Genomic DNA, 23,483 nt, shown 5'->3' on the forward strand with positions numbered 1-23,483 from the left:
CCTCAGTGGCTCCCATTTATCCCTGTCAGCACCTCCCTGGCCTCTTTTCCCTCCACTTCTACTCCCATATTCTCTGAGCACACGTGCTCATACACAGGCCAGACCATCCTTTCCCCTGATGCATTCTGCTTATTTATACTTTCCCAGAATTCAAGAGCCTATCCTTAGCACAACCAGAGTCCCTGCTAGCATTCTTGTTGATTGTCCCCTGGATCTCTGCAGATTAATGGAATGGATGTCCAGAACCGAGAAGAAGCAGTGGCCATCCTGAGCCAGGAGGAAAATACCAACATCTCCCTGCTGGTAGCCCGGCCTGAGAGCCAGGTATGTATGTTCATTTGACAGGATGACACAGACCCCCTCGAAGGCTTTCTGTCTGGAAAGCTGGTAAGCTGGTAGTCTGTTTGCCTGGGGCAAAGTGGAGGTACATTGGGGAGGTTTTTAAAGTATTGGTTAGCTCATATCTGTCTCTGCAGCTAGCAAAGCGGTGGAAAGACAGTGACAGAGATGACTTCCTAGATGACTTTGGGTCTGAGAATGAAGGGGACCTTCGTGCCCAGAAGCTGAAGCTACCCCCTGTCCAGCAGGTGAGGAATGAGGAAGGCCTGCTAATTGGGGAGGGAGAGAGAGGGAGGAAGGAGAAAGGGACTGTAGGTGTCCAACCTAGGCCTAGAGAGGAACAAGCCATGAACTTCTTTCTAGTCCTCTCGCAACACACTTTTCTGTGGGAAGCTAACTGACTGTATTTGTCATTTCTATCCCAGCCTGGAAATGATGAGAAGGGGGTTCCTGATGGGGGCCCAGGCCTGAGTAACAGCCAGGAGTTGGACAGTGGGGTGGGCCGGACTGATGAGAGTACCCGCAATGAAGAGAGCTCTGAACATGACCTGCTGGGAGATGAGCCCCTCAGCACCACCAACACCCCTGGAAGCCTGCGCAAGTTTGGCCTGCAAGAGGATGCCCTGCAGAGCAGGGACTTCCACTTCAGCATGGACTCTCTGCTGGCTGAAGGGGCAGGGCTGGGAGTGGCTGACCTGCCTGGGCTCACCGATGAGGAATATGAACGCTACCGGGAGCTGCTGGAGATCAAGTGCCACCTGGAAAATGGCAACCAGCTGGGTATCTTCTTTCCGAAAGCCTCCAGTGGCAACAGTGCCCTAGATGTCAACCGCAATGAGAGCCTCGGCCATGAGATGGCCATGCTGGAGGAGGAGCTTCGGCACCTAGAATTCAAGTGCCGAAACATCTTGCGGGCACAGAAGATGCAGCAGTTACGGGAACGCTGTATGAAAGCCTGGCTGCTGGAGGAGGAGAGCCTCTATGACCTGACAGCCAGTGAGCCCAAAAAGCATGAGCTATCTGATATCTCTGAACTTCCAGAGAAATCAGACAAGGACAGCACCAGTGCCTACAACACTGGGGAGAGCTGTCGCAGCACTCCACTGTTTGTAGAGCCTCTGCCCAAGAGCCCCATGAAGCGATCTACTGCTGGCAATTCCAACTTGAACCGGACCGCTTCTGGCCCTCCTGTCACCACACACCCCAAGGGATCTCCTTCACCAGGGAGCCCTGCCAAGTTCCGATCACTCTCTCGGGATCCTGAGGTGGGCCGGAGACAGCACACAGAGGAGCGTTTCCGCCGCAGCACCAAGACAGGCGTTACTCTGGAGCGTGTGGGCCCTGAAGGCAGCCCTTACCTCTCCAGGCGTCATTGTGGCCAGGAGAGTGAGCACTACCACAGCTGTGTGCAGTTGGCCCCACCACGCACCCTGGAGGATCTGCGTCATGGCTCCTTGAGCTTGGCTAGTGGTCCTCGGGTAGGTGGGGTGGTGGCTACAGCTGTTGAAGCACCCCGCATGGAATGGAAGGTGAAGGTGCGAAGTGATGGGACCCGCTATGTGGCCAAGCGGCCTGTGCGAGATCGGCTGCTGAAGGCCAGGGCCCTGAAGATCCGAGAGGAGCGCAGTGGTATGACCACTGATGATGATGCAGTAAGCGAGATGAAGATGGGCCGCTACTGGAGCAAGGAAGAAAGGAAGCAACACCTGATCCGAGCCCGGGAGCAACGGAAGCGGCGTGAATTCATGATGCAGAGCCGTCTGGAGTGTCTGAGGGAGCAGCAGAATGGGGAGAGCAAGCCTGAGCTCAACATCATTGCGCTGAGCCACCGTAAAACCATGAAGAAGCGAAACAAGAAGATCCTGGATAACTGGATCACTATCCAGGAGATGCTGGCCCACGGAGCACGCTCAGCTGATGGAAAAAGGATCTACAACCCTCTCCTCTCTGTCACCACTGTTTGACCTGCCCCAGCAGGAGCCCAACCCAGGCATAGAGAGCCTGACCCTCACCCTCCCTTAGAATCTAGTGTGTGTCTATGTGTGTGCTTGCAGGCTGTGCTCATGCACACTCCTACCTGTATATGTGTGTGTGCACAGGACTTTGGTAATAGAAAGCCCCAAGAAGGGACACTTCTCTTCCACCTATTTCCTTCTCCCCAAGAAACTATGCCAACAGCCAGCATAGAGGACATACCCATAAAGGGTACCTTTGTGACTGTGCATGTGTGTGCACACATGGTGTTTTTGTTATGTTCTTGGAGACAGGGAAGTCAGTGCAGAGAGAAGTGAGGTGGAATATCCTAAGCACAAGAGAATGTCCAGCTTCATGCTGAGCATGGCCTCTCCCCACCTCTAGGAGCCGCAGTTATTTGTAGACAAAGGCAACCCTGAATTCTGTGGTTTTTCTCCTTTTCTGTGCTTGCCAATAGTTGTTTTCTGTTTTGTGGATCTGCTCTGGGGGCTGGCAGCTCCTTTAGGCAGCCTGACAAAGGTGGACCCCACTGAGTGCTGGCTGGGAAGGAGGTTGGGGGGGACGAAGAGAGAGGGAGGGGTGGGGGGGAGGGGAAAGGAAGGGAATGGGAAAGAATAGAAAGCAGCTGTCCTGGTAGCCTCTTCTTGGGGGTAGCAGGGAGGCTCTGCCTTGGCTTTCAAGGCTTACCCACGGGGCCCACCTCTCTCTTCAGTGACTGAAGGAGAGTGAGACCACAGGGATTGTGGGCACAATGTCCATCCAAGAGGAGTTTGCTAACTCCTGTCCTATGCCATCTGGAAAAGAGCCACTCTTCTCAGTGGCCTGAGCAAAGAGGGCCAAACCCACTGAGCAACAGGGAAGACCTTATCTAGCCTAGAGATGACCTGGTGGGAGTTGGGAGGTCTGGACCCAGTGAAAGGAAGGTAGAGATGCGACTAGAACCTCTTCCAGGTTGTGTGACTTTTAAATATGGCACTTGTTTGGTGCATCTCAGGCTTGGTGAAGCTCATATTGGAGGTGACAGGATGCCCCTGCTCCCCACCTATATCCCAAGAATAAAGCAAGCTGCCTTTTTACTCTAACATGGACTCCTTGTGTTTATTGTCATCATGCTGTTTGTGCTGGGAGATGTCAGTCCATTAGTTTCTGAACGCCCAGATTATTCTATGGCAAATTGGTGATAGGCAAGATGCCAAGATGGGTGTGAGATGGAAATCCAAGGGCCCATTCCCAGAAGCTGACTCCTATTGGTGGAAATACTGGGTCACAAGGGCACCACCTCATTTCCCTGCCATACTCTTCAACTCTGGGTGGGAATACATATGGTAGTCCTGGTGAACAGGGAGGGATGGGAAGGGGCTCCAGATTTTTTAGGGGCCTCTCCAGCTCCTAGCCCCTTTCCAAATGAAGGAGACCAAAATCAAGTATTCCTTGGGCCTTCCTCCCAAAGGAGCTCTGGCATATCATTGTTCTCTGGTGCAGTCAAAGGACCAGGAATGTGGGTGGATACTGGTCTGAAGCTTATGCTGCCTTGGCTGGCACAGGAGGCTAGCAGTACCGAGTTACTGATACCCTGGAACACCAACTTCACATTTGGCTGTCATTGGCTATCTGGCCAGGTGGTGGAGCCAGAGCCAGAAAGAGTTAACTGGTTGGCTAATAGCTGTTGCCACTGACTGATTACAGACTGACTACTGGCAGAACATAGTCATTTATTGTAGCAGCCAAGGGGAAAAGCTACTGTTACCACTTCTGCCCTTTTTCACTTTCCTGAGTTTGCTGCTCACCTATTGTCTGATTCTCCAATACTGTCAGGACCACTCCCTAGTGCATTCCAAGAACTAGGGATGACAGACACCGCCTGGCTTGGATGAATGTAGGTCATAAACTGTGCCCGCATCCTCTAGGACATGTCCCAGTCCCCTAGCCAACAACCAACCACACACAAAGGTGAAGGACCCCCTACTACTTTGATTAATAGGCCTAGGTGCTAGGGTGTGACCAGCTGTTCCAATGATCTATCCTGGAGAAAAAACTGGCATGCAGTGGGATGCTTTTATTTGGGATTAGCATCGAGCCTCTTCATCCCCAGGTAGCTTTCCATGGTACTAATCAAGTGGCTGGTGTCCAGCCTGTGCAAAAACATGACATGGAGCATGTAAGTACAAGCAGGGCTTTCTGGCTTTTGTCTTACAGACCTTACATACTATTAACCTAGCGAGTAGAGGCCTCACTAGGGAACTAAGATTCTCTTGGAGGTGTTAAGAGGGTGTTCCTCAAACATCCAGCACTAAACTGGATTTTGTGAGCAGCAGCAGGGCCAGGGTGTGGAGTCCAAATGGAATATTCCTTTGTGCTCAGGACAGCTGTTACATGTGACAACTTGAACTGCATCAGCAAGACAGGGCCTCACTGGTAAGCAAGGACAGCATGAAAGCCACTGCAAAGATGAGGCCAGTTGTCACATTACCAACCACAGGTGCAGTAATGGAACCCCTGAGCCCAGGGCAGTCCTAGAATCCCAGGGCCCTGCTGCCCTAGGCTGGCCATGGGAATATTTCCTGACAAACCAGGAGACCTAGCTCTGCCCTGGGGACTGTTGAGGAAAGAAAATATGGCATTTCCTTTTCTTTTTCCCCCCCCTTTTCAAGACAGGGTTCCTCCGTGTAGCCCAGGCAGTCCTCAGTCTCCGAGATCTGCCTGCCTCTGCCTCTAAAGTGCTGTCCAGTCAAGATGGTCTTTTTAAAAAAGGCCACATACTAGAAGAACAAGGCCCAAACCATGCTGGCAATCAAGACAAGGACAAAGAAAACAGAGGAGACTGGGGAAGGTGCAGCTCTCCACTCAGTATTTCTATTTTCCAGGCAGACAGAGGCAGCTGGATCTCAGCTCTCCCCATAGACACAAGAGCCCCAGGGCTTAAGTGTATTCGTGGCAAACAGTGACTGTTTATTGAAAGAAGCAATGGAGGGCTGAGGATCCTGCCCTCAGGCCTGGATGTGGCTCTTTGCACTGAAGGCTAGGTAGTAGACCACTATGCCAATTGCTGCAGCCAGCACCTCCGTGGATACCCAAGGCCCATTCCAGGTACCCTGTAAGAAAAAGAACAAAAGACAGCTCAGGGGAGTGGACCAGCTAACCTAATGACTTGTTTCCAGAACACACAGATCAATGATAGTCCAGAACTTGGGCTACAGAGGATGAGAGCTTTTATTCTTAGACAACCCAAAAAGATGACATGGGCTCTGTGTTCTCTGCTTCCAAGACACTTACCCGATGGTCCACATTGACTGTGAACAGGGGTGAGATGATGGAAACGTCCTCATTATTTCTCTGAGCCTGTAAGGAAGGTGCTAGGGTCAAGAAGTGCTAGATAGGCTGCCCAAATAAGGAAGAAACGAGCAAGAGACAAATAAAGGAGGAGGGGCAAGAGCTCAGGAAGGTACCCACTTGGCTGGTCCTGTTCCATTTAACCTAGGCCTCTAGAGTATTGATGGTGCAGAAGGGGAATGCAGAAAAGGGCATGACCTCCCTCTTTGGGGCCTGGGAGGAGTTTCAGATGATACTCACCTTCCTTAGAAGACTGTAGGACTCTTCATCGAAGAATCTGACCTCATAGGTACCTGCATGGGCGCTCTTGTGCTCCAGGCTCCAGGACACCTGGTCGGGTGTTTGGCAAGGGGTAGGCATAGCACACATGAGGGATTACTTTGCTAGTATTGGCACATATAGCACCACTATTTGCAGTGCTTGAGTCTTTGGTTTCTAATCCTGCTTTGAGCCATTTCCCCAACAACCCTAGATGCAGTATCCCTTACCTGATATCGGCCCACATCCTGGCCCCGGGTTACAGGAAATTGTTTTCCACTTACGTCGGCATAAAGAGCCATGTTCTGAATGGGGCGAGGGGATGATAAAAAGCAAGAGTCACATTTTCCTCCTCTCTGGGCACACACAGAACTCCCATTGTACTGCCCAAAGCAGTACCATGGCTGGGGAGGGAGAGTAGGTCAGCTGAGGGGTATATTATGTTGGTAACGGTTGCCACGGAAGACCAAAGGAATAGGCCTACCACAGCCAGCCCAGAGCCATGCTAGGCCACGCCCACGGATGCTGTCACCGTCTTTTTTCATCTGTTTCCTTAGAGGTGCATACAGCTAGATCTCCCCTATGACCAGCTTACCCTAACCCACAGCAAGCCTGTTAGCTGTTCATAGAAGTGGGATGATAAAAGAAATGGCCTTGTCATTTCTTGGGAGCTTGAGAAGGAGGTACCAAATGAGGTGTTTAGTCCTAGCAGTATTGTCCCCCCAAAAGTTTCAATTTCTTTTTTTTTTTTTTAGATTTTTAGAAGAGCAGGTCAGGGGTTGAGGCTAGGGTTTCTCAATTTTAAAAGTTACAGAACATCCATACACACACTCAAGCAAACTGCAAGAAAGAAAATGGAGGGGCCTGGGGCCTGACCCTAGTATTCTCCCATTCCAGACATTCATTCAGGAAACAGTGGGGTGTCTACCAACATTACTGCATGGAGGCAAAGCATACCAAGCAGGTCAGGAAAATGCTCTTGAAGTACTTGCTAGGATCTGGCCTCGCTGTGCCCTCATCTCTCCTGAACCCTGTGAATTGGAATCCTTATTCTCCCTGTTGACAGGAACCTTGGATCACTGTCAACTGCCAGGAAAGAACACTGCCACCCTCACCTCTTCCCCTTCACCCTCTCTGCTGAGTTTTTACCGTCTCACCTGCACCCTGTTCTTGCAGGTCAGTGAGATCTCCACGATGAATACGGTCTCTGTAGAAATGACGGCATCTGAGGTTGTATAGTAAGAAGGGGTGATCTGGGGTTCCAGACAGGCCTCTGCTGTGGGGAGGAGGCAAAGCCAAATTTGTGTGTTCCAGGCAAAAGTCAAAAGGCTCTGCTTCTCAGATTTGGTGAGCTGAAGCCACACAAATCCTTCTGTTCCTGACAGAAAGTGGTGTCTGGGAGATGTCCTGTGTCAGAAGTCTAGTGGGGGTTATTACAGGCTGTTGAGACAGGCCAGGGTGGGGTAGGGAAAGCTCTGCAGAGGTGAGCTTTGATGTAACAACATGGGAGGAGAAGGAGTGGGTTTGAGGAGTGCAGGGGGGCTGATTTATTAAGTTAGTATCTGAGTCTATGACAGGGAGGCCACAAAGCAGCTTGCCTGCTCCTGGAGTACCCCAGAGGCCCAGTGGTCTCAATTCAGAGCCATGTACTGTCACAATAGCCTACTGAAAGCATTCTGCAGAGACGGACACAGTGGCACACCTTTAATCCCAGCACTCAGGAAGGCGGAGGCAAGCTGATCTTTTTGAGTTTGAGGCCGGCCTGGTCTACAAAGTGAGTCCAGGAAAGCCAAGGATACAGTGTAACCCTGCCCTTCAAAAGGAAAGCATTCTGAAGATACTAAGTGGGGTGCTGGCAACACAGAACTTTCAAGATAAGGATCTCTAGAGCTAGCCAGCTGAAATAATATAAAGACTAGTCCTAGTGTTTCCTGAGAGAAGTAAACTCTGGACCCAAACACCCAACCTGTCCCTGTAAACTAAGCACCTCTAAAAAAAGTGGCTGCAGGAAAATAAGGATAGTGAGTCACAGGGTATGAAGTAAACAGTAAGTGGGAAAGTTCTCATTGTGAATAGCACGAGGAAGATGCCTGGGAATGGTTCTCAGAGGTCAGATCTCACCAACCCTTCTGTGACCTGCTAAGCTGGGCTTTTTTCCTGTGGACACTGTGGAGCCCCTAAAAGGGGTTTACAGCCAGGTTTGTTTTTTTGAAGACACTGCTAGCAACGGGCTGGAGGATTCTCTAAGAGGTGAGCAGGAGGCTACCTGTATGTACAGAAACCAAATCTTGCTTAGTCCAGGCTCTCAGGTCTGAGGCAGTAACAACTTGCAAAACACATGTGGACTCCAGATTGAGCTCAACCCCACGACCAGGTGTTACAATTGGCTCACAAGTATCAATGCGTCTGTTTACAGCTCAATTCTGCTAGGAACGTTAGAATGGATATAGCAGGGCCTCACGGAAAGTGGAGGTTCTGGGCCCTTGCTCGGTTCTTTGCCTCCCTACCTAACTTGCCTTGTGCTCTTACTCTGCTCCGCCGCTTGGAAGGTCCTTATTCCTTCTCTTAGCTTTCTCTTGGGGAGGCCTGGCCTACGTAGCATTGGTTCCTCTGTCATCACTGGACTACCTTCTGACACAGGAACCAAGGACATAACTATCACCTTCCCAGCCAGAGCTGGTAGCCGGAGCATGGTGCAACTTTGGCGCTCTCCCAAAAGCAGACAGGGAAGTTTCTTACAGCGGCCTGGCTGCCGGCTGTGGTGGTGGTGTGTGTGGTGCTTTAGTCGCCACGACACGACACCCATGGGGAAGGGGGGATCCCTCCAGTTGCGACGAACCCCGGGGAAACCAGACCCCCACCTCGCCCGCACCCTTCCTTCCCCAGCACCACCTGCCAAGGGACAGAGGCTCGCCCGAAACAAGCTCCGGCCAGGCCGCTACCTGAGCAGCAAGATAGGCTGGACAGCAGGAGTAGCGCCAGGGCGCCGAAAGATGCCATCGCCGCCATTGCCTCTTCTCTGCCGAGAGGAAAAGAGAACAAGCCGCCCCGAACATGCGGAACAGACGAGGAAGCGCGACGCGTAAGCGGCCTCAGCAACCAATCCTGCGCAGGCGGGCTGGGTCATGCATGGTGACGTTGCTGGCCGCACTGACGTGTCCGCTTCCCTAGCCAAGGTCCCAACCGGTGGCACTTCCCTCCTTCTCGGCAACCCCCCATCAAGATGGCGACAGCAATGCTCCAGGCACCGGAAGGGGGCGTAAGAACCATGGCAACCCTGCGCGTGCGTAGTGCTACCACCCCGGATTTCTCGCCATGCCGAACCGTCGCGAGAACGGCGTCTTAAAACGTTTTGGCCTGTAGAGGTTCTCACTTTTCGTCATGGCGCTGAAGGTGGCGATAGCGGCTGGTGGTGCTGCAAAGGCAGTACTCAAGCCAGCTCTCCTCTGCCGTCCTTGGGAGGTTAGTGGTGAATGGGCGGTGGGGCAATTGCAGCGCTCACTGGGGTACTTCACACCCAATGGAGACCGGGAGTGGAGTAAGGGGTCTTTGAGCAACCTGGAATTCGATTGGCTGTGCGGCCCTTAGGAGGGGAGGGAAGAAGGCTGCACTCTGAGGTTCATTGGTCGCTTCTGCTGTCGGCGAGGAGGTTGGCCGAAGTTGATTCTGGTTTGGCTCCTATGGAGGGGGTCTGTGACTGATGACAGGGACCCCTCCGGAAAGCCTGTGAAGGTGGACCGCCGTAGTGTCCTTGTGGAAGTCCTTCTGAAGAGGTCACGTGTCCTGGTCCACCCTGCGCGTAAAACCGGACTCAAATCCTCCTTTGTATTCCCACTCTTGGAATATTTTGTCATCTGTCTTAGTGGAGGTGGAGAGTCCGACTTTACCAGTCTCTGGCTCCCTTTCCCTCTTCTTCTCTGTCTTCTCTCTCGACAGCGATTCTCTGTGTAGCCCTCGCTCTGTAGACCAGACTGGCCTCAGAACTGAGAAATCTTCCTGCCTCTGCCTTCTGAGTACTAGAATTATAGGCGTGGTTACCAATGACTCTTGATCCCTCTTCCAGCTCCTGGTCTCCTGCCTCCCAAGCGCCTTGATATTTAATTCTAGCCGGAAGACCAACAAGCAAGCCCAAACCCCTGTAATGATAGTGAACCAGGGTCCTGAGGCTGGAAGCCGCTGGGCTTTGCTTCTCTGGTTTTCTTTTTGGGGTCTTGGTTGGCTTGTTTATCTCCCAGTTAGCACTGCTTAGCATGAGCAAGCCAACAACTAGCTCTGGGGAATAAGAGCTATGACCTCCAGGCCTTGCTCTCCCACTGACCCAGAACGTGGCATTAGGTCAGTTCTCTTCTCTCTCTCTCTGGGTTCTAGTGAGGAGAGAAGAGTTCGTGTGCTCAAACTGTTTGCTGACTCTGACCTTCCAAAATGCCAAGGAGAAAAAGGACCCCACAAAATTGTCTTCTGATTGCCACATGTTCTTCCACATTGATGATGAATGATCAGCAGCAGATAGAGGATTACCAGAGGCCTGGGTGGCTCCAGCAGCTAGTCTTCTGTAGACTCTTGATGGAGACCTTTCCTCCTGAACATTTGTGTGCCTTTGTTGGGATAGGACTAGGTGGCAGTGAGTGATTGGTAGCCAGGCAGGGCTTTGCCCTGAGACTGATTAACCTAGGTATGGAAATCCATATAGAGAATTCAAGGTCTTGAATCCTGCAGGTTGATATCCCCTGGGAAATCATGCTGTCATTATTGGCAGTTGACCCAACATAAACATGACAAATAAGCATTATGAAGACATGGAGTATGGGAGCCCATCAGTGGGAGATTGTATCACCCTGGACCTTTGTCTTTCTCTAGACTAGTAAAGGATGATGACTGAGCAGAAGGCCTATGAACTTCTCAACTTGCCTTATACTGGGCTTGCTTGAGTGGGCAACCTGGGCTTATGAAGGAGAGCTTTGAACTCCCCTAAAAGAAACCACACATATCTGAATAAAATAAGATCAGGGGGTGTGTTTGGGGAGTTTACTGGGACTGGAACAGTGCCCTCTGTAACACCTGGCATGGAAGGCAGCTTTGGGACAGGTTCAGCCCTAGCAATGATGTTGCCATCCATGAGTAGGGCTGCACAGATTTTGATCCAGACCTGGTGCAGGCCCTTAGAAGGCTAGATCATTGTCACAGCTTAAGTCCAGAAGGAATTAACTGAGCCATTTCAAGAGTAGCAGATGGTGGGTTTGGACTCAGATATCCTTGGTCTCCAACTTTTTTTTTTTTTTTTTTTTTTTTTCATATTCTGATGTGCTTAGCCTATTGACTTAGAAAATGTTCCTTGTGGTCCCAGATCTGGGCCAGGCGCTGTGCTTGGTTGTAGTAGTAGAGGATGAGACAGTCATGTGCTGTGTTCTCAGAAGCTAGGAAGAGATCAAGGAGGCAATAATCAGGTAGAGTGATGTCTCTTAGAGGGGTAGTCGATAAGGTATAAGTAGAATTTAACAACCTAGGAGGAAAGGAAATCTATGCTACCTTTTAAAGGAAAGCATGGAGACCCTACAGACAAGACAGAATCTGATATTGATAAGTACTAGAAAGACAACAAGTATACTTGTGGCTACATATGTGGTGAGGGACCCTTAGGGCTCTGGTCAGAGTGGTCAACCTTCCTAGCATTTGGCATGAGCCATTGAGTAGCATTCCTATATTGCTAGTGTCTGGGTAACTGAGCCTCTTATAACTGTGGGCCAGGGAACCCAGAGGGGAACGGTCAGACTCTACCTAAGCCTTCTGATATTCTGGGAAGAAGGCATGGCTCTTTAGAATTGTCCACAGGGTCTCTGCTATTGGATAGAACACTCTGTGACTGTCTGGTGGGTGAGTGGCAGAGAATCCTCAAGTTACAAGGAAGAACTTGACTATACCATGCCACTGCCTCCTTAGTATTCTAAGTGAGAGGGGCACAGCACGGAGGGGAGGAAAGCTTTACTGTGGAGCTGAGGACATGACCTCTCCCTTCAGGAGAGTGGGTCACTTCTTAGCACGTAGTCCATTTGGCCCAGACAGCTTTTTCTCTGAAGCTGTCAGTGTCACCAGCATGACCAAACATAGCTGCTTCCCACTCACAGACCTGGGCATATTCATCCTCAATCCAGGCTACACCACAAAGCAGCTTACAGTCCCTTGTGAAAGCCATCCTAGAGGTTGGGATCTGCCACCAGTCTTCTAGAAATGGCTGTATTTTTCTAAGCATTTGATTTTTATTTCTGTTCTGAAGGACCATTCCCTAGGGGTGACAGTGCTTATCCCAGGTCAGTGGGGTGCTCTTTCGTCCTTAACTCGCCATTTGTATTTACTATAGTGGCCATGTCCTGGCTTTGTAATAAGGAAAAGCGAGGAAAGACCTGATGAAGTTACTGCTCAGAGTCAGTGGCTTTTTGATAGTTTCCTTTTGCAGTATGTCAAGTTTACCAGTTGTTCTCCTTACACATGTTGCAATAATTTTACAGAAAGAATTAAAATCCAATACAAAAGTGGGATGGGGATATACAGTTTTGGTTTTGTTTTCTGTTTTGTTTTACAGACAAGGCCTTACTTTGTCACTCTGGTTGACCTAAAACTCATTATGTAGACCAATCTGGCCTTGAACTCAAAGACATCTATTTGCCTCTGCCTCCTGGGGGCTGGGATTAAAGCTACTATGCCTAATTGGGACATAAAGTTTTTCTTATGCTGACCCACAAGGGGAATGAAGTGTTGGGACAACTTTGTCCGGTGCTCATGTAGGACAGTTGTTGGGAGTATTGACTTTGGAATGTCCCAGACACATGGTGAATTATTGTTCTCTGATTATCAGTTCCTCTCTGCCAAGAACTAGAGTAGCTCTTGCCAACTTGACTTTTGGGACTGCACACCTACCTAACATTGGCATCTGGGTTCTCTTTGACAGGTTCTGGGTACCCATGAGGCCCCACGAAGGAGCATTTCCTCAGTAAGTACCAGCCTTGAATGTGTGTTTGCATATGCACACATACATGTGAGGGAGAACTGTGCTCATGTGTTTCCATGTACATACATGTGCATACTGTGTATGTATGAGGCTGTATGTACTTTGTGTACATGTGTCCGTGCACACATGCCTTTGTGTCTTTGCTCCCTGGTCCTCCTGTCCTTCCCTCTGAAGCCTGATCTCCAGAGGTCACTCACCCCTCACCTTTCTCTGAGTTATGTTAGACAGCATCTCCAGGGAAAAGACCTCAGTTCCCTGGTCACAGCCTTGTTCCTCCAACCTTGGCTGATCCATGTCTTCTTCCTTTCTGTCCTCCTTCTAGCAACAAACAATTGTGAGTATTCTCTATTAGATTTGAGGGGCTCTTAGTTGCTTTGGGGTTAACCCAAGTCCAGGTGGGCTTGAGGGGGTGGTGGCTGCTGATCAGGAGCCCCTGGACAGGTACCCTGCCTGCTTTAGCTGGCCTGTGGGATTGGTGCTGGTGGGAAGAAGGGAACTGGCTCAAATCAGGGTACACATTGAGGTTCCCAAGGTCTCACCTCTACCCTCTCCCTTCTTCCAGCCTCCATCTGCTAAGTATGGTGGGCGTCACACAGTGACTATGATCCCAGGGGATGGCATCGGCCCTGAGCTCATGTTGCATGTTAAGTCTGTATTCAGGTATGGAGGGCCTGGATCTTGCCTTCTCATCCAGGGAGGATTGTACCCCAGGCCCAGATGGAAACCCCCAAGAACTTTGTGCCAAGAAACACAGTGAACCCAGAATCCCTTCAGCTGGTACCTTGCCCAAGTACCCAGTGGGGTTGTGGCACAAAAGTCTGCTTGTAAACCCAGGGCTTGCATCCCAGTGTTTCTCATCCTGCTAGGCTGACACGGGCAGGAGGAAGGTGGCATCCGTACTGCTAACAATGCATTGTTGGATTTTAAGTGTGAACCTCTTATTTGGTGTGGTGGGTCCAGTTACCTCTTAGCTGGAGTCAGGTCAAGGTGGGAAGCAGAAGGGGAAAGACTTGTACAGGCTTCAGGAGGAGGTGTAGAAAGCCTTAAGGCAGCCTCTTTAGCCTGACTCTACTGTAGGCATGCGTGTGTGCCAGTGGACTTTGAAGAGGTGCATGTGAGCTCGAATGCTGATGAAGAGGACATCCGCAATGCCATCATGGCCATCCGCCGGAACCGTGTGGCACTGAAGGGTGAGCTTATGGGCCAGGTTGGAGTGCTATACACATTTTCTTTTACCTATATACTGACTTCTGTGAGTTCCGATGGCTCCAGTTTTAGGGATTTTCTGATTTGTTGATGACTCTTGTTCTTGGCATCTGAGTAGAGGCTTCTGTGGGCCTGCTGACAGCATGGCTCTGTTATCTCAGTGGCCTGTATGAGCTTGCTCAGTGGCTTCCTCCCACTTCTTCCTTCACCGAGGTATGCCTCTACTGGAATCTGCTTTAACCCACAGTTTTTCTTCAAAAGATCAGTGATGTAGTTTGGCTGCTGCCTTGGCACCATTTATACATAAGGATTCTAACAATCTTACTGGGTTTTACCTTGGTAGGGTACACATCTTTAAACATCAATCATTCTGTGAACACATTCCACACACCTCTCTGTGTGAGGAATGTGTTGGCATTAAATGGCCTTTACATGGGCCAGAGGGTGCTATAAGCACTCTGGGTGAAGTCAGTCTGGGCAGGGAACAACTTGGGGATGGAGGCAGGTGGTCCTGGTGGGTCGCCAAAAAAAGGCCTTTCTGCTTTGCACTATCTAATCACCTTTGGGCAGACACTACCTCACTGGCCTCATTGGGCCTCTGTTTCCCTTCCTCTAAATGTCTGGCCCACTGAGGCCTAGTTGGGGCCTTTTCCAGGCAGCTTCCACCTGCCTCTGAGCCAGGCTTGGGTATCACCTCAGTTTGGGGCCTGATAGTAACCCTGACCAAGATCACCTTGTTGGTCCTAGTATGGACAGCCAGTTTATTCATAAACAAGAATGGTCATTCTGTGGAGCTGGAGGAAACCTGGGTAGAAAGTGACCTGGCATCCTGGCTAACATGGACACACACCCCTTTCCTCATGGAGCTCACAATGGCATTGCATCGTAGAGGTGGAGGAAAGTATTTTGCTTCTGAAAATGGTCTTTTCCAATCACATCAACCTTTTGTGAATATTCCCTGTGCCAGGTAGGGAAATGTGGCAGCACAGATGAGCCCAGAGGATTCCTCTCTAGCTTGCTTATCTTGTTTGTTTTTGTCCTTCAGGCAATATTGAAACAAATCATAACCTGCCACCATCTCACAAATCCCGAAACAACATCCTTCGGTGAGAGCCATGTGCATAGAGAGTGGTGGCTTGGTGAAGGCCAGGGTGGGCTGTTCTAGCATTCATGACCCTGGTTAGTTGCTAGTTGAGCCTTATTTGACTTTTTTTTCCTGTCACCCTCATAGCACTAGCCTTGACCTCTATGCCAATGTCATCCACTGTAAGAGCCTGCCAGGAGTGGTGACTAGGCACAAGGACATAGACATCCTCATTGTAAGGGAAAACACAGAAGGCGAATACAGCAGCCTGGAGCATGAGGTAGGCAAAGCTGCTTGACCCCTTTGGGTAGCTGATGATTATGTCCAGGGTCAGAGTTGAGAGAACTCCAGAAACAAGGAAATGATGCCGCCACTCAGAGCTGGAAAAGCCAGATAGATGCAGTAATAAGGCTGCAACTTGTGGTACTCCCATCAAGCCTTTTGTTGTCCCCTGGCTTCTTTTCAGAGTGTAGCAGGAGTAGTGGAGAGCTTGAAGATTATCACCAAGGCCAAGTCCCTGCGCATTGCAGAGTACGCTTTCAAGCTGGCTCAGGAGACTGGGCGTAAGAAAGTGACAGCTGTGCACAAGGCCAACATCATGTATGTCTACTCCATATCCTCCTGTCTACTTTGAGCAACTCTAAAGCAGCTAGAAGAGCTACACTCAGGGCTGTGTCCTATTGTCCCAGAGGCTCTGTATCTTGCTACAGTGCATTTAGAGAGGGGAGGGAGGTTGAGATAGATGGGATTATACTTGTTTTTCCATATGGAAGACAGGTTACAAGTTAGTCCTCAGGGTTCCATGACTCTATGTGTACCCTGACTCTCCAGCTGACTCTAGTGAGAGGCCAAGCTGATGTCTTGTATTCTCTGTCATCTAGGAAACTTGGTGATGGACTCTTCCTCCAGTGCTGCAGGGAAGTGGCAGCCCACTACCCGCAGATCACCTTTGATAGCATGATTGTGGACAACACAACAATGCAGGTAAGTTAGTCTAGCTGGCTCCACAGCCTTTTGCCCACCCTTAGTTCTCTTGGGTTCTACAACTTAGCTTGCTTCTTTTCCCACAGCTGGTATCCCGGCCTCAGCAGTTTGATGTCATGGTGATGCCTAATCTCTATGGTAACATTGTCAACAACGTCTGTGCAGGGCTTGTTGGAGGCCCAGGCCTTGTGGCTGGGGCCAACTATGGCCATGTGTATGCAGTGTTTGAGACAGTGAGTAGCCACACACAACTCTGCTGTCTTTCTCTTTCTGTTATAGTGGCCTTGTGTCATAGTTGGTATCCCACAGTGTTGGGCAGCCTTTGGTACTGCTTAAGACTAAAGGTTTCTAAAGGAAACCGAGACTCTTGAACATCCCCATTCCCTCTCCCCAGCCCAGATATGCCTTCATTTTCTGCACCCGGGATGTTCTTCCATTGGATATGGCACATGAGTAGAATCATCTGCCTTGCATTCTTAACATTTTCCCACCTAATTCCTTCTTCCCCTTTCCAGGCTACAAGGAACACAGGTAAAAGTATTGCCAATAAGAACATTGCTAACCCTACTGCCACACTGCTAGCAAGTTGCATGATGCTAGACCACCTCAAGTAAGTGGCTTCCTAATGCTGCCTGGTCATGAGTCCTCTGACCACTCTAGGCCCTGGGGACCAAAAGCTTGTTTTCTTCATCCTCTAGGCTCCACTCTTATGCCACCTCCATCCGCAAAGCTGTCTTAGCATCCATGGACAATGAAAATGTAAGGCTCTGCTTGTCCCCTCTTTGTCCCACCTCCAGTCTCCCCTCCTCTAGCCCATATTATACTGGTCTGACCAACCGTATATGCTTCAAGCAGTGACCAGCACTGCTTGTGGCCTGTAATGGAAGGGTGGTATCAGGTAGGGGTAAGGCTTCTTGGCCTTATCTGGAACTACTGGCCTTCTGGTGCCATTTTCTTGCCCGTTCAATTATTGGAAACAGTGGGTTGCCCTGGACCACCAAGGGGTTGTAGCACACTTTGGCCTGATGTGTCCAAACTTCCTGTTTTCCTTCAGATGCATACCCCAGACATTGGAGGCCAGGGTACCACATCCCAAGCCATTCAGGACATCATTCGTCATATCCGCATCATTAATGGCCGGGCTGTGGAGGCTTAGATATCCTTGCAGTTATCTCAGTCTGTCTGTAGGATGTCTCCCCCACAACCCTCACTTTAGCACTCCAGCTAGCTTGATGGACAGGCTCCAGAATAAAGTCACTTCTGACTCAGAACTTGGCCATGTGTTTCCCTCACTCCAAGACACTGGTGTTTCAGTTCCCACTTTATTAAGAAACAAACAGGCAGTCTTTCCTATTCAGGACTCTCTAGGAGGATCACAAGTAGACAGGCTGAGATATGGGCCTTGCCCCAGCATCTCTGTCCTGCCACGGGGGGGGGGGGGGGGAGCACAGTAGCATCCAATATGGTGGGAGAACAGGTCCAACAGGGTGGCAGAAGTTGCAGGCTTTCCCTCAAGACATTGAGAGCTAGGGCTAAAGCCAGCACAGCCCCTACTGCTCATAGGTGCACCAAGATTTAGGGATTAAGCCAAGGGTGCTGGAGGCAGTCGGCAGCACTGGCCCGCTTCTCAGGGATGTACTCCATCATGGGCAACAAGAAGGCACTGAATTGTGTGGCCTGCTCCAGGGGCCACTCATATTTTTCCATGAGCACCTCATATAGGCCCCAATGCTTGAGGTTGTGGATGTGCCTCAGCTCTCCTAGAGGGTGGGCAGCATTAGAGAGAGTGTCCCCAGGTAGGCTGGCACCTATTGTTCTCTCAGAATCAAAGTCCTTGACCTCCCTTCTGCTCTCCTAGCCCCTGTGGCCTAACTCCTTACCTCTACGGTTGAAGAATTCCCGTGAATAGCGACCTGAGAGGGCAAAAGCTGGAGGGATGTCTCCCAGAAGCTCCACAATATGAGCAATGTGGTCTGTGGGCAAAGAGAAGATTGGGAGTTGGGGTGGGGCAACTGAAGGTCTTGAAGCCAAAGCCAGGGTCTGCCTCTCCTACCCTCATCACGACTGTAGTCTTCTCCAGAGTGAGGCTCAAACAGATAGTCACCAGTGGCTAGCTCGAAGGCCTGGAAGGGATGAGAGAAGTGAGGCTGTGGCAGGTGGCTGGTCCTAGGCATGGAGGCAGTTGGACTAGCATACCATGCATGCTGTGCTCCAGATGTCAGCTGGGGGCCCATACTCAGCACCAATCAGCACCTCCACAGCCCTGTATTGCCGAGTCTGAATGTCCTCGGTGAAGTGCTTGTGCTAGAGGAAAAGGGAGCCCTTGGGAACAGGAGCCCGGTCCCAGGCTAGCCTGCCCCCACAGCCCACACCTGCTTTTCGTCCAAGCACCTGAGCTTACTCTGATTCTTAGAGTTCCTCAGATGTCCCAGGAGGGGCTGTTTAGGTGATCTGACAATAGCCCTTCCTAGTGGTCCCTGACCACTACCATGGGCACAGCTTTGGCCTAGCTTGGAGACAGCAGCAAGAAGCAGTTCTCAGCTATGCTCAAGGAGATGGGCCTAGGGTAGGGCTCCCTGAGACCAAGCACCCTGTCATCCCAAGGTGCTCAGCATACCACCCAGCAGGCGTTGCCAAGGTCTGCAATCTTGATCTTGATCTTGTCTGCATTTTGGGGCTCCAGGGGGTTCACCAGGAGGTTGGAAGCACCAAATGGTGCTGAGGAAAAAAGGAGGAAGAGAGACTGATCTGGCCCTGCCCTTCCTGGCCCTGCCTGTCCACTACCCATTGTTTCCCACACTTACTGCTAGGAGACAGAAGACCCCCAGTCTCACGCTGATTAGATGAGCCTGAGAGGATGGAACAGGAAGCCGCGGAGAACAGGGACCCTGAGAAACCTGAGGTCTGTGAGCTTGGACTAAGACTGCGGTCACCCCCAGGCACAGGGGAAGAGGAGGCTGGAGAGGGGCCAGCCCTGATGCCCTCCGGGTGGCAGCCTGAAGAAGAGGTGGAGCCGCTGCCCTGCTCTAGTCTTGAGCCAGAGTCTGGGGAGAAAGAACAGAAGGGGACATGAGCAGAGGCCTGCAACCTACATGCGTACTTAGGGCGCCAGTGCCCTCTCTGGCCCCTCACCGTCAGCCTGTACTGTGGCCTCCATGGCCTCCAGCCTCTGCAAGTCCCTCAGCCGCTCCTCCAGCAGCCGCTTCTGTTGCTTTCTTTTGCGCCTCATCTTCTTCCTCTTGTTTTTGGACAGCTTACCAGTCTGCCACCAGAGTATGGGTCACCCCCCCAGGTTTCCCTGCCCAGCCCTGGACCCCAGAACTAACTCCCATGGGTATTAGAATATGGGTGCTATTACATTCTATCTCATTCTTGGTACCAATCCCTCATTCATTTTCTTTCTTTCTTTCCGTCTTTTTTGTTTGTTTGTTTGTTTATTTGTTTGTTTTTCAAGACAGGGTTTCTCTGTGTAGCCTTGAGTGTTCTAGACTTGCTAAGTAGACCAGGCTGGCCTTGATTTCACCGCGAGTGCTGGAATTACAGGCGTGCATCACTGCAATGGGCTACCTCATTCATTTTTGTGCCTCTCCTCCTACCCGCCCCCAAAGCTTTGTGGTTTGGTGAGAACCTGGTAGGCCCATCCTAAACTGTTTCTTGTCTACCCTCAGCCCTAGATGAAGCTGTCTGAAGTAGCCATTTGGGGAAGGAACGGTATCCTCCTACTGAGGTTGTAGTAGGCCCAGTGGTCACCAGAGGCAGTTTGAAGCATATGACCCATTCTGTGTAATCACTCTGTTCTCCAGTACCCAGCTTTTTAGAGGTGCCACTGTAGAAGTTCAAAAGGTGGAACAGGTGTAGCTGAGGAGCCAAGCCCTGAGGACGTGGCCTTATCTGGCTTGGATGGGAAAAGGAAACAGGGAAAGAACTTACCAAGACTTCCTGGGGGGCAGTGCTGACTGGGGTTGGGGGTTGGGGAGAGAAAAAAACATAGTAATCAGGTAGTGACTGAGGTCCAGAGTCCTGGTACCAGTCCCCACACATGCTCTTGGTACCTGTTGAGCGGGATGGGGGCTGGGCCCCTGACTGCTGCCACTCTGTGGCTTCGGCAGCCAGACGCCTGATGTAGGCATCTCCAACACACAGTAGGATGTTCTCAGGCTTGATGTCCGTGTGGATGATCTTGCACTTAGTATGGAGGTAATCCAGACCGTGCAGCACCTGGCAAAGCTATAGCTGAACCCCAGCAGCCATACCCGACCAAGCTGGGCAGCCTTGGGCAGTACCTACTTGCCTAACGATGCTCTTAACACAGGGCACAGGCAGACCCTGGTAGTTGGACTTGATGATCCACTTGAGGAGCTGGTGGCCCAGGACTTCTAGCACCATGCATACATCTGGACCTGGAGTAAAGGGCAGCCAGCAACACAGAGTTGAGGCACAAGCTTACCTACCCTCCATCATGGAGGAGCACCTAGGCTCCAGAAGTGCAGAGGTCAGAGAAGCAGGGCGTCCCCTGGACCATCTTGGCTATCACTGTCCCAGTTTATTATTTATAGTGTTTCTGTCACTGTCAAAGATGTGCCAGTTGGGATGGTACTTCTTGTTATCCTAGAGATGTCTCTCATATCAGCCTTATTCTGCCCAAGTATTCCAAAAGGCCTCAGAAGTAGCCTTTTTATTTTTGGGGGTCACTCAGCAGCATCCACAGATAATCATTGTCAAACTAATTACCTGTGTTCCTCCTACTCAGAAACACAAATGCCCAAAGGAATGGGATTGTTTTATGGTCTATCTCTGCAAGGGCTGAATCCCATGGTGCAGACCAGATGTCTGAGGCCCTTTGAGTGCCATATTGCTCATTCTGCAAAGGATACGGACTCCATTAACTCCTGAAATCCTGAAGTCATCAATGAGCTGAACAATGGTCTCTCTTTTGGGGTCACTAGGGTCACTGTCCCGGACCTGGAACAAAAGGCAAGGGGCCACAGATGACTCCAACTTGTTCTTCACCAGCTGTTCTTCTCAGCTCTGAAGCACTTCTGGCTCCTTTTCCCAGTCCAGCTGGGGCCCATTTGAAGAGAGGCAGCTGCCTCTTTCAGGCCTCTGCCCTGTCAGTCCTCTTACTTGGCAGAGCCATCTGGAGCCTGCCCCTCTGGGAGGCCCGCCCCAGTCTGCAAGGCCTCAGCAGGCCCTGCACTCACATTGCCAGGCCCAAGGCGGTTTGAGGAGCCTGGAACAGTAAAGGGAGGTGCCTCACACATTTCAGGAGCTTGATCTCATCCACGGCTGTCTCTGTGTAATGCCCTGCGCTCTTCACTACTTTCAGGGCCACGAAGCGCTTCCGCCTGTAATATGGAAACCCTCAGAGGCTGCCAGCCCTTGTCAGAGTCACATGGTCACAGTGGTAGCCTCAACCAAACCCATGGGCAAATCCCAGCCACTCACTGAATATCCCAGCAGAGCCAGACAGTAGAGAAATGGCCCCAGCCTAGCTTGCGCACCACGTGGTACCGCCCATTGAACAAGTCACCAATCTTCACTGGGTAGTAACCACCTGTAAAAAGGAGCTGATAGATCAGAGTAGGACATCTCAAGATAGCCCAGTCCTGCTGGTCAGCTGTCCCACATGGGCCTAGTCTCTAGGCACCTTCTTCCTCACAGGCTGTCCTGAGCCCTGAAGTGACAATCTGGCTGGCCACATGCATCCAAAGCCAGACCTTACCCTTGCAATAGTCCTTGGGGTCTTCCTGCTCCTCATCATCGGAGCCCAGGAGTCCCTGTAGCAACCGAGGTGCTGGTGTGGCTGGAGCTAATTCAGAGCCTGAGGATTCAGGCCCACAGGAAGTCTGAGAGCTGTGGGTGAAGAGGGGGGACACAGACAGCTCACAAGATGCAAGGGACCCCAGTCTCCCCAGCCGGGTCATACCTGCTGCTGCTTCCACCACAGTCCACACCACCACCACCAGCACTGGCACTCATTCTGGTGTCAAAACCCAACGCTCTGGTGCACTGGACCACTGTTCCTGTGGGGCCCAGCCGTGGCCAGTGCATTTATAGCTTCTGCTGCTGATCTCACCCGCCTTTATAAATAGCCTCCCAGCTGCTCAGCTGTGGGCAAGGTATGTGGCACAGTGAGGGAGGAGTGTACTGGAGAGCCCAGCCCCTAAGCTGAAACCCCCTGTTTTACCCACACTCAAGAGACGGGTCCACCAAGCTGGGGTTATAGTAGTGACTCCGTTCCTAGGCTGATTCCCCACGGTCCAGGACGAGCCAAGGAAGACATCTATATGGAGATGGAGCACTTTTACCCTAAGGCTGTTGGAAGAGGAGGCTCCCATGAAAGAGTTTACCTGACATGGTGACCTGGGTCTTTAGGCGGAGCTTTGCAGGGCACACGATGCATTCTTGAACTTCCCACTTAATCCATGTGAGTATCCTTTTGGAGGTGAGCCCTGCCAATCTCATATGAACCCCGTTCTCTGCTCATTCTCAGCTCTGGTCCCACAGTAATTCACAGACCCCCAATAGAGGTGTGGGCCTAGATCTCCCCTAAATGTGACTGAGCAGGAGTCAAGGGCAAGAGCTAAAGGCAACTCATTCCTCCCATCAGAGGCAACAGACCCTTCAGATCACTGCAGACTTGTATAGCCTCCAGAGCTGGCTGCCTCTACCTTGATGACTGTCTCCACCAACATTTGCAGGTTGCTGCTGTGGGCCATCTCTGCTCTGTTCACCAGGAGAACAAAACAACCAGAGTTGCTGCCCATAAGCTAGGTGGTAACCGAGAGATCCTGTGTATCCTGAGGTACCAGGAAGCATTAAGTCCCCAGAAGCAGTCAGAGCAACACAGGGCACACAAGGAGACTGCCATGTGCCAGCATCTTACAGAATGCAAGGACCTGGGAAGACAACTGAGAACATCACCCGGAGTTTATGGGTACCACTGGAGAGTTCCAGAAAAGTGAACAAGTACTTCTGGGACTTTGGAAAGTCTCTTCAGCTGGAAGAATGATGCCCAGCACTTCATAAACCAGTTGTGGTGGAATGTGCCTGTAATCATAGTACTCAGGAGGATCAAAAGTTCAAGATTATCCTCCAGCTACATAGCAAGTTCAAGGCCTGCCTGGGATGCATGAGACCCTATCTTCCAAAAAAGGGGGAAGGGCTGTAGAGATGGCTCAGTGGTTAAGGATACTGGCTATTATTGTCCAAGTTCAAGTCCCAGCACCTACATGACAGCTCACAGCATGTCTACAACCTCAAATCCCAGAGGATCTGTCACCCTCTTGTGGCCTTCCTGCACAC

General features: G+C 51.0%; 4 protein-coding genes across 10 annotated transcripts in view; 2 read left to right on the forward strand and 2 right to left on the reverse strand.

Moving 5' to 3' along the window:
- The window catches only part of Pdzd4 (PDZ domain containing 4), a 28,270-nt gene extending 24,881 nt beyond the window's left edge, over positions 1-3,389 (forward strand). For all 5 annotated transcript variants that reach the window (XM_055591845.1, XM_055591849.1, XM_055591846.1 and 2 more), the window contains 3 exons: positions 223-324; positions 477-587; positions 765-3,389. In XM_055591845.1, coding sequence (XP_055447820.1) covers positions 223-324; positions 477-587; positions 765-2,303 — 1,752 coding nt within the window. In that variant the 3' untranslated portion in view covers positions 2,304-3,389. The remainder of the gene's footprint in view (positions 1-222; positions 325-476; positions 588-764) is intronic.
- A 1,852-nt stretch (positions 3,390-5,241) lies between these two features.
- Positions 5,242-9,078, reverse strand: Ssr4 (signal sequence receptor subunit 4). Of its 2 annotated transcripts, none has more exons than XM_055591780.1 (6): positions 8,844-9,078; positions 7,059-7,174; positions 6,132-6,206; positions 5,884-5,973; positions 5,587-5,652; positions 5,242-5,405 (listed from the first exon to the last, which is right to left on the reverse strand). In XM_055591780.1, the coding sequence occupies exons 1-6, from the start codon at positions 8,908-8,910 to the stop codon at positions 5,301-5,303; spliced, it is 519 nt and encodes a 172-aa protein (XP_055447755.1). In that variant the 5' UTR covers positions 8,911-9,078; the 3' UTR covers positions 5,242-5,300. The 2 variants fall into 2 exon arrangements, with proteins under 2 accessions (XP_055447755.1, XP_055447754.1); XM_055591779.1 differs by having other exon boundaries at positions 7,059-7,177.
- A 93-nt stretch (positions 9,079-9,171) lies between these two features.
- Positions 9,172-17,449, forward strand: Idh3g (isocitrate dehydrogenase (NAD(+)) 3 non-catalytic subunit gamma). Of its 2 annotated transcripts, XM_055591777.1 has the most exons (13): positions 9,172-9,363; positions 12,845-12,886; positions 13,227-13,238; positions 13,467-13,564; positions 13,982-14,094; positions 15,156-15,216; positions 15,342-15,474; positions 15,661-15,794; positions 16,076-16,178; positions 16,265-16,411; positions 16,694-16,788; positions 16,877-16,937; positions 17,233-17,449. In XM_055591777.1, the coding sequence occupies exons 1-13, from the start codon at positions 9,283-9,285 to the stop codon at positions 17,332-17,334; spliced, it is 1,182 nt and encodes a 393-aa protein (XP_055447752.1). In that variant the 5' UTR covers positions 9,172-9,282; the 3' UTR covers positions 17,335-17,449. The 2 variants fall into 2 exon arrangements, with proteins under 2 accessions (XP_055447752.1, XP_055447753.1); XM_055591778.1 differs by lacking the exon at positions 13,227-13,238.
- Positions 17,450-17,479: 30 nt separating this feature from the next.
- On the reverse strand, positions 17,480-22,207 carry Srpk3 (SRSF protein kinase 3). The gene is made up of 15 exons (XM_055591781.1): positions 22,105-22,207; positions 21,901-22,031; positions 21,624-21,732; positions 21,436-21,523; positions 21,053-21,140; positions 20,466-20,572; positions 20,231-20,396; positions 20,109-20,134; positions 19,311-19,440; positions 18,983-19,222; positions 18,796-18,896; positions 18,375-18,482; positions 18,232-18,301; positions 18,059-18,151; positions 17,480-17,938 (listed from the first exon to the last, which is right to left on the reverse strand). Exons 1-15 carry the CDS (start codon positions 22,155-22,157, stop codon positions 17,754-17,756), a joined length of 1,695 nt encoding a protein of 564 aa, XP_055447756.1. The 5' UTR covers positions 22,158-22,207; the 3' UTR covers positions 17,480-17,753.
- Between the last annotated feature and the right edge of the window lie 1,276 nt (positions 22,208-23,483).

This window comes from Psammomys obesus, unplaced genomic scaffold (genome assembly GCF_907164565.1).
Source record: "Psammomys obesus unplaced genomic scaffold, mPsaObe1.curated_primary_1811, whole genome shotgun sequence".
NCBI lineage: Eukaryota > Metazoa > Chordata > Mammalia > Rodentia > Muridae > Psammomys > Psammomys obesus.

What these genes read in the sequence shown, in the direction of transcription:
- Ssr4 (XM_055591779.1), bottom strand. Translation starts at nt 8,910, where the DNA reads ATGGCGGCGATGGCATCTTTCGGCGCCCTGGCGCTACTCCTGCTGTCC. An exon ending in AGGATGTGGGCCGATATCAG is followed by an intron (nt 5,974 to 6,131) that starts GTAAGGGATACT and finishes ACACCCGACCAG; the next exon opens with GTGTCCTGGAGCCTGGAGCA. An exon ending in CCTACAGTCTTCTAAGGAAG is followed by an intron (nt 5,653 to 5,883) that starts GTGAGTATCATC and finishes CCTTCCTTACAG; the next exon opens with GCTCAGAGAAATAATGAGGA.
- Idh3g (XM_055591777.1), top strand. Translation starts at nt 9,283, where the DNA reads ATGGCGCTGAAGGTGGCGATAGCGGCTGGTGGTGCTGCAAAGGCAGTA. An exon ending in ACAGCAGCCTGGAGCATGAG is followed by an intron (nt 15,475 to 15,660) that starts GTAGGCAAAGCT and finishes GCTTCTTTTCAG; the next exon opens with AGTGTAGCAGGAGTAGTGGA. An exon ending in TGGACAACACAACAATGCAG is followed by an intron (nt 16,179 to 16,264) that starts GTAAGTTAGTCT and finishes CTTTTCCCACAG; the next exon opens with CTGGTATCCCGGCCTCAGCA.
- Srpk3 (XM_055591781.1), bottom strand. Translation starts at nt 22,157, where the DNA reads ATGAGTGCCAGTGCTGGTGGTGGTGGTGTGGACTGTGGTGGAAGCAGC. An exon ending in TGGCTCTGCTGGGATATTCA is followed by an intron (nt 21,524 to 21,623) that starts GTGAGTGGCTGG and finishes TCCATATTACAG; the next exon opens with GCGGAAGCGCTTCGTGGCCC. An exon ending in AGATCAAGCTCCTGAAATGT is followed by an intron (nt 21,141 to 21,435) that starts GTGAGGCACCTC and finishes CTTTTGTTCCAG; the next exon opens with GTCCGGGACAGTGACCCTAG.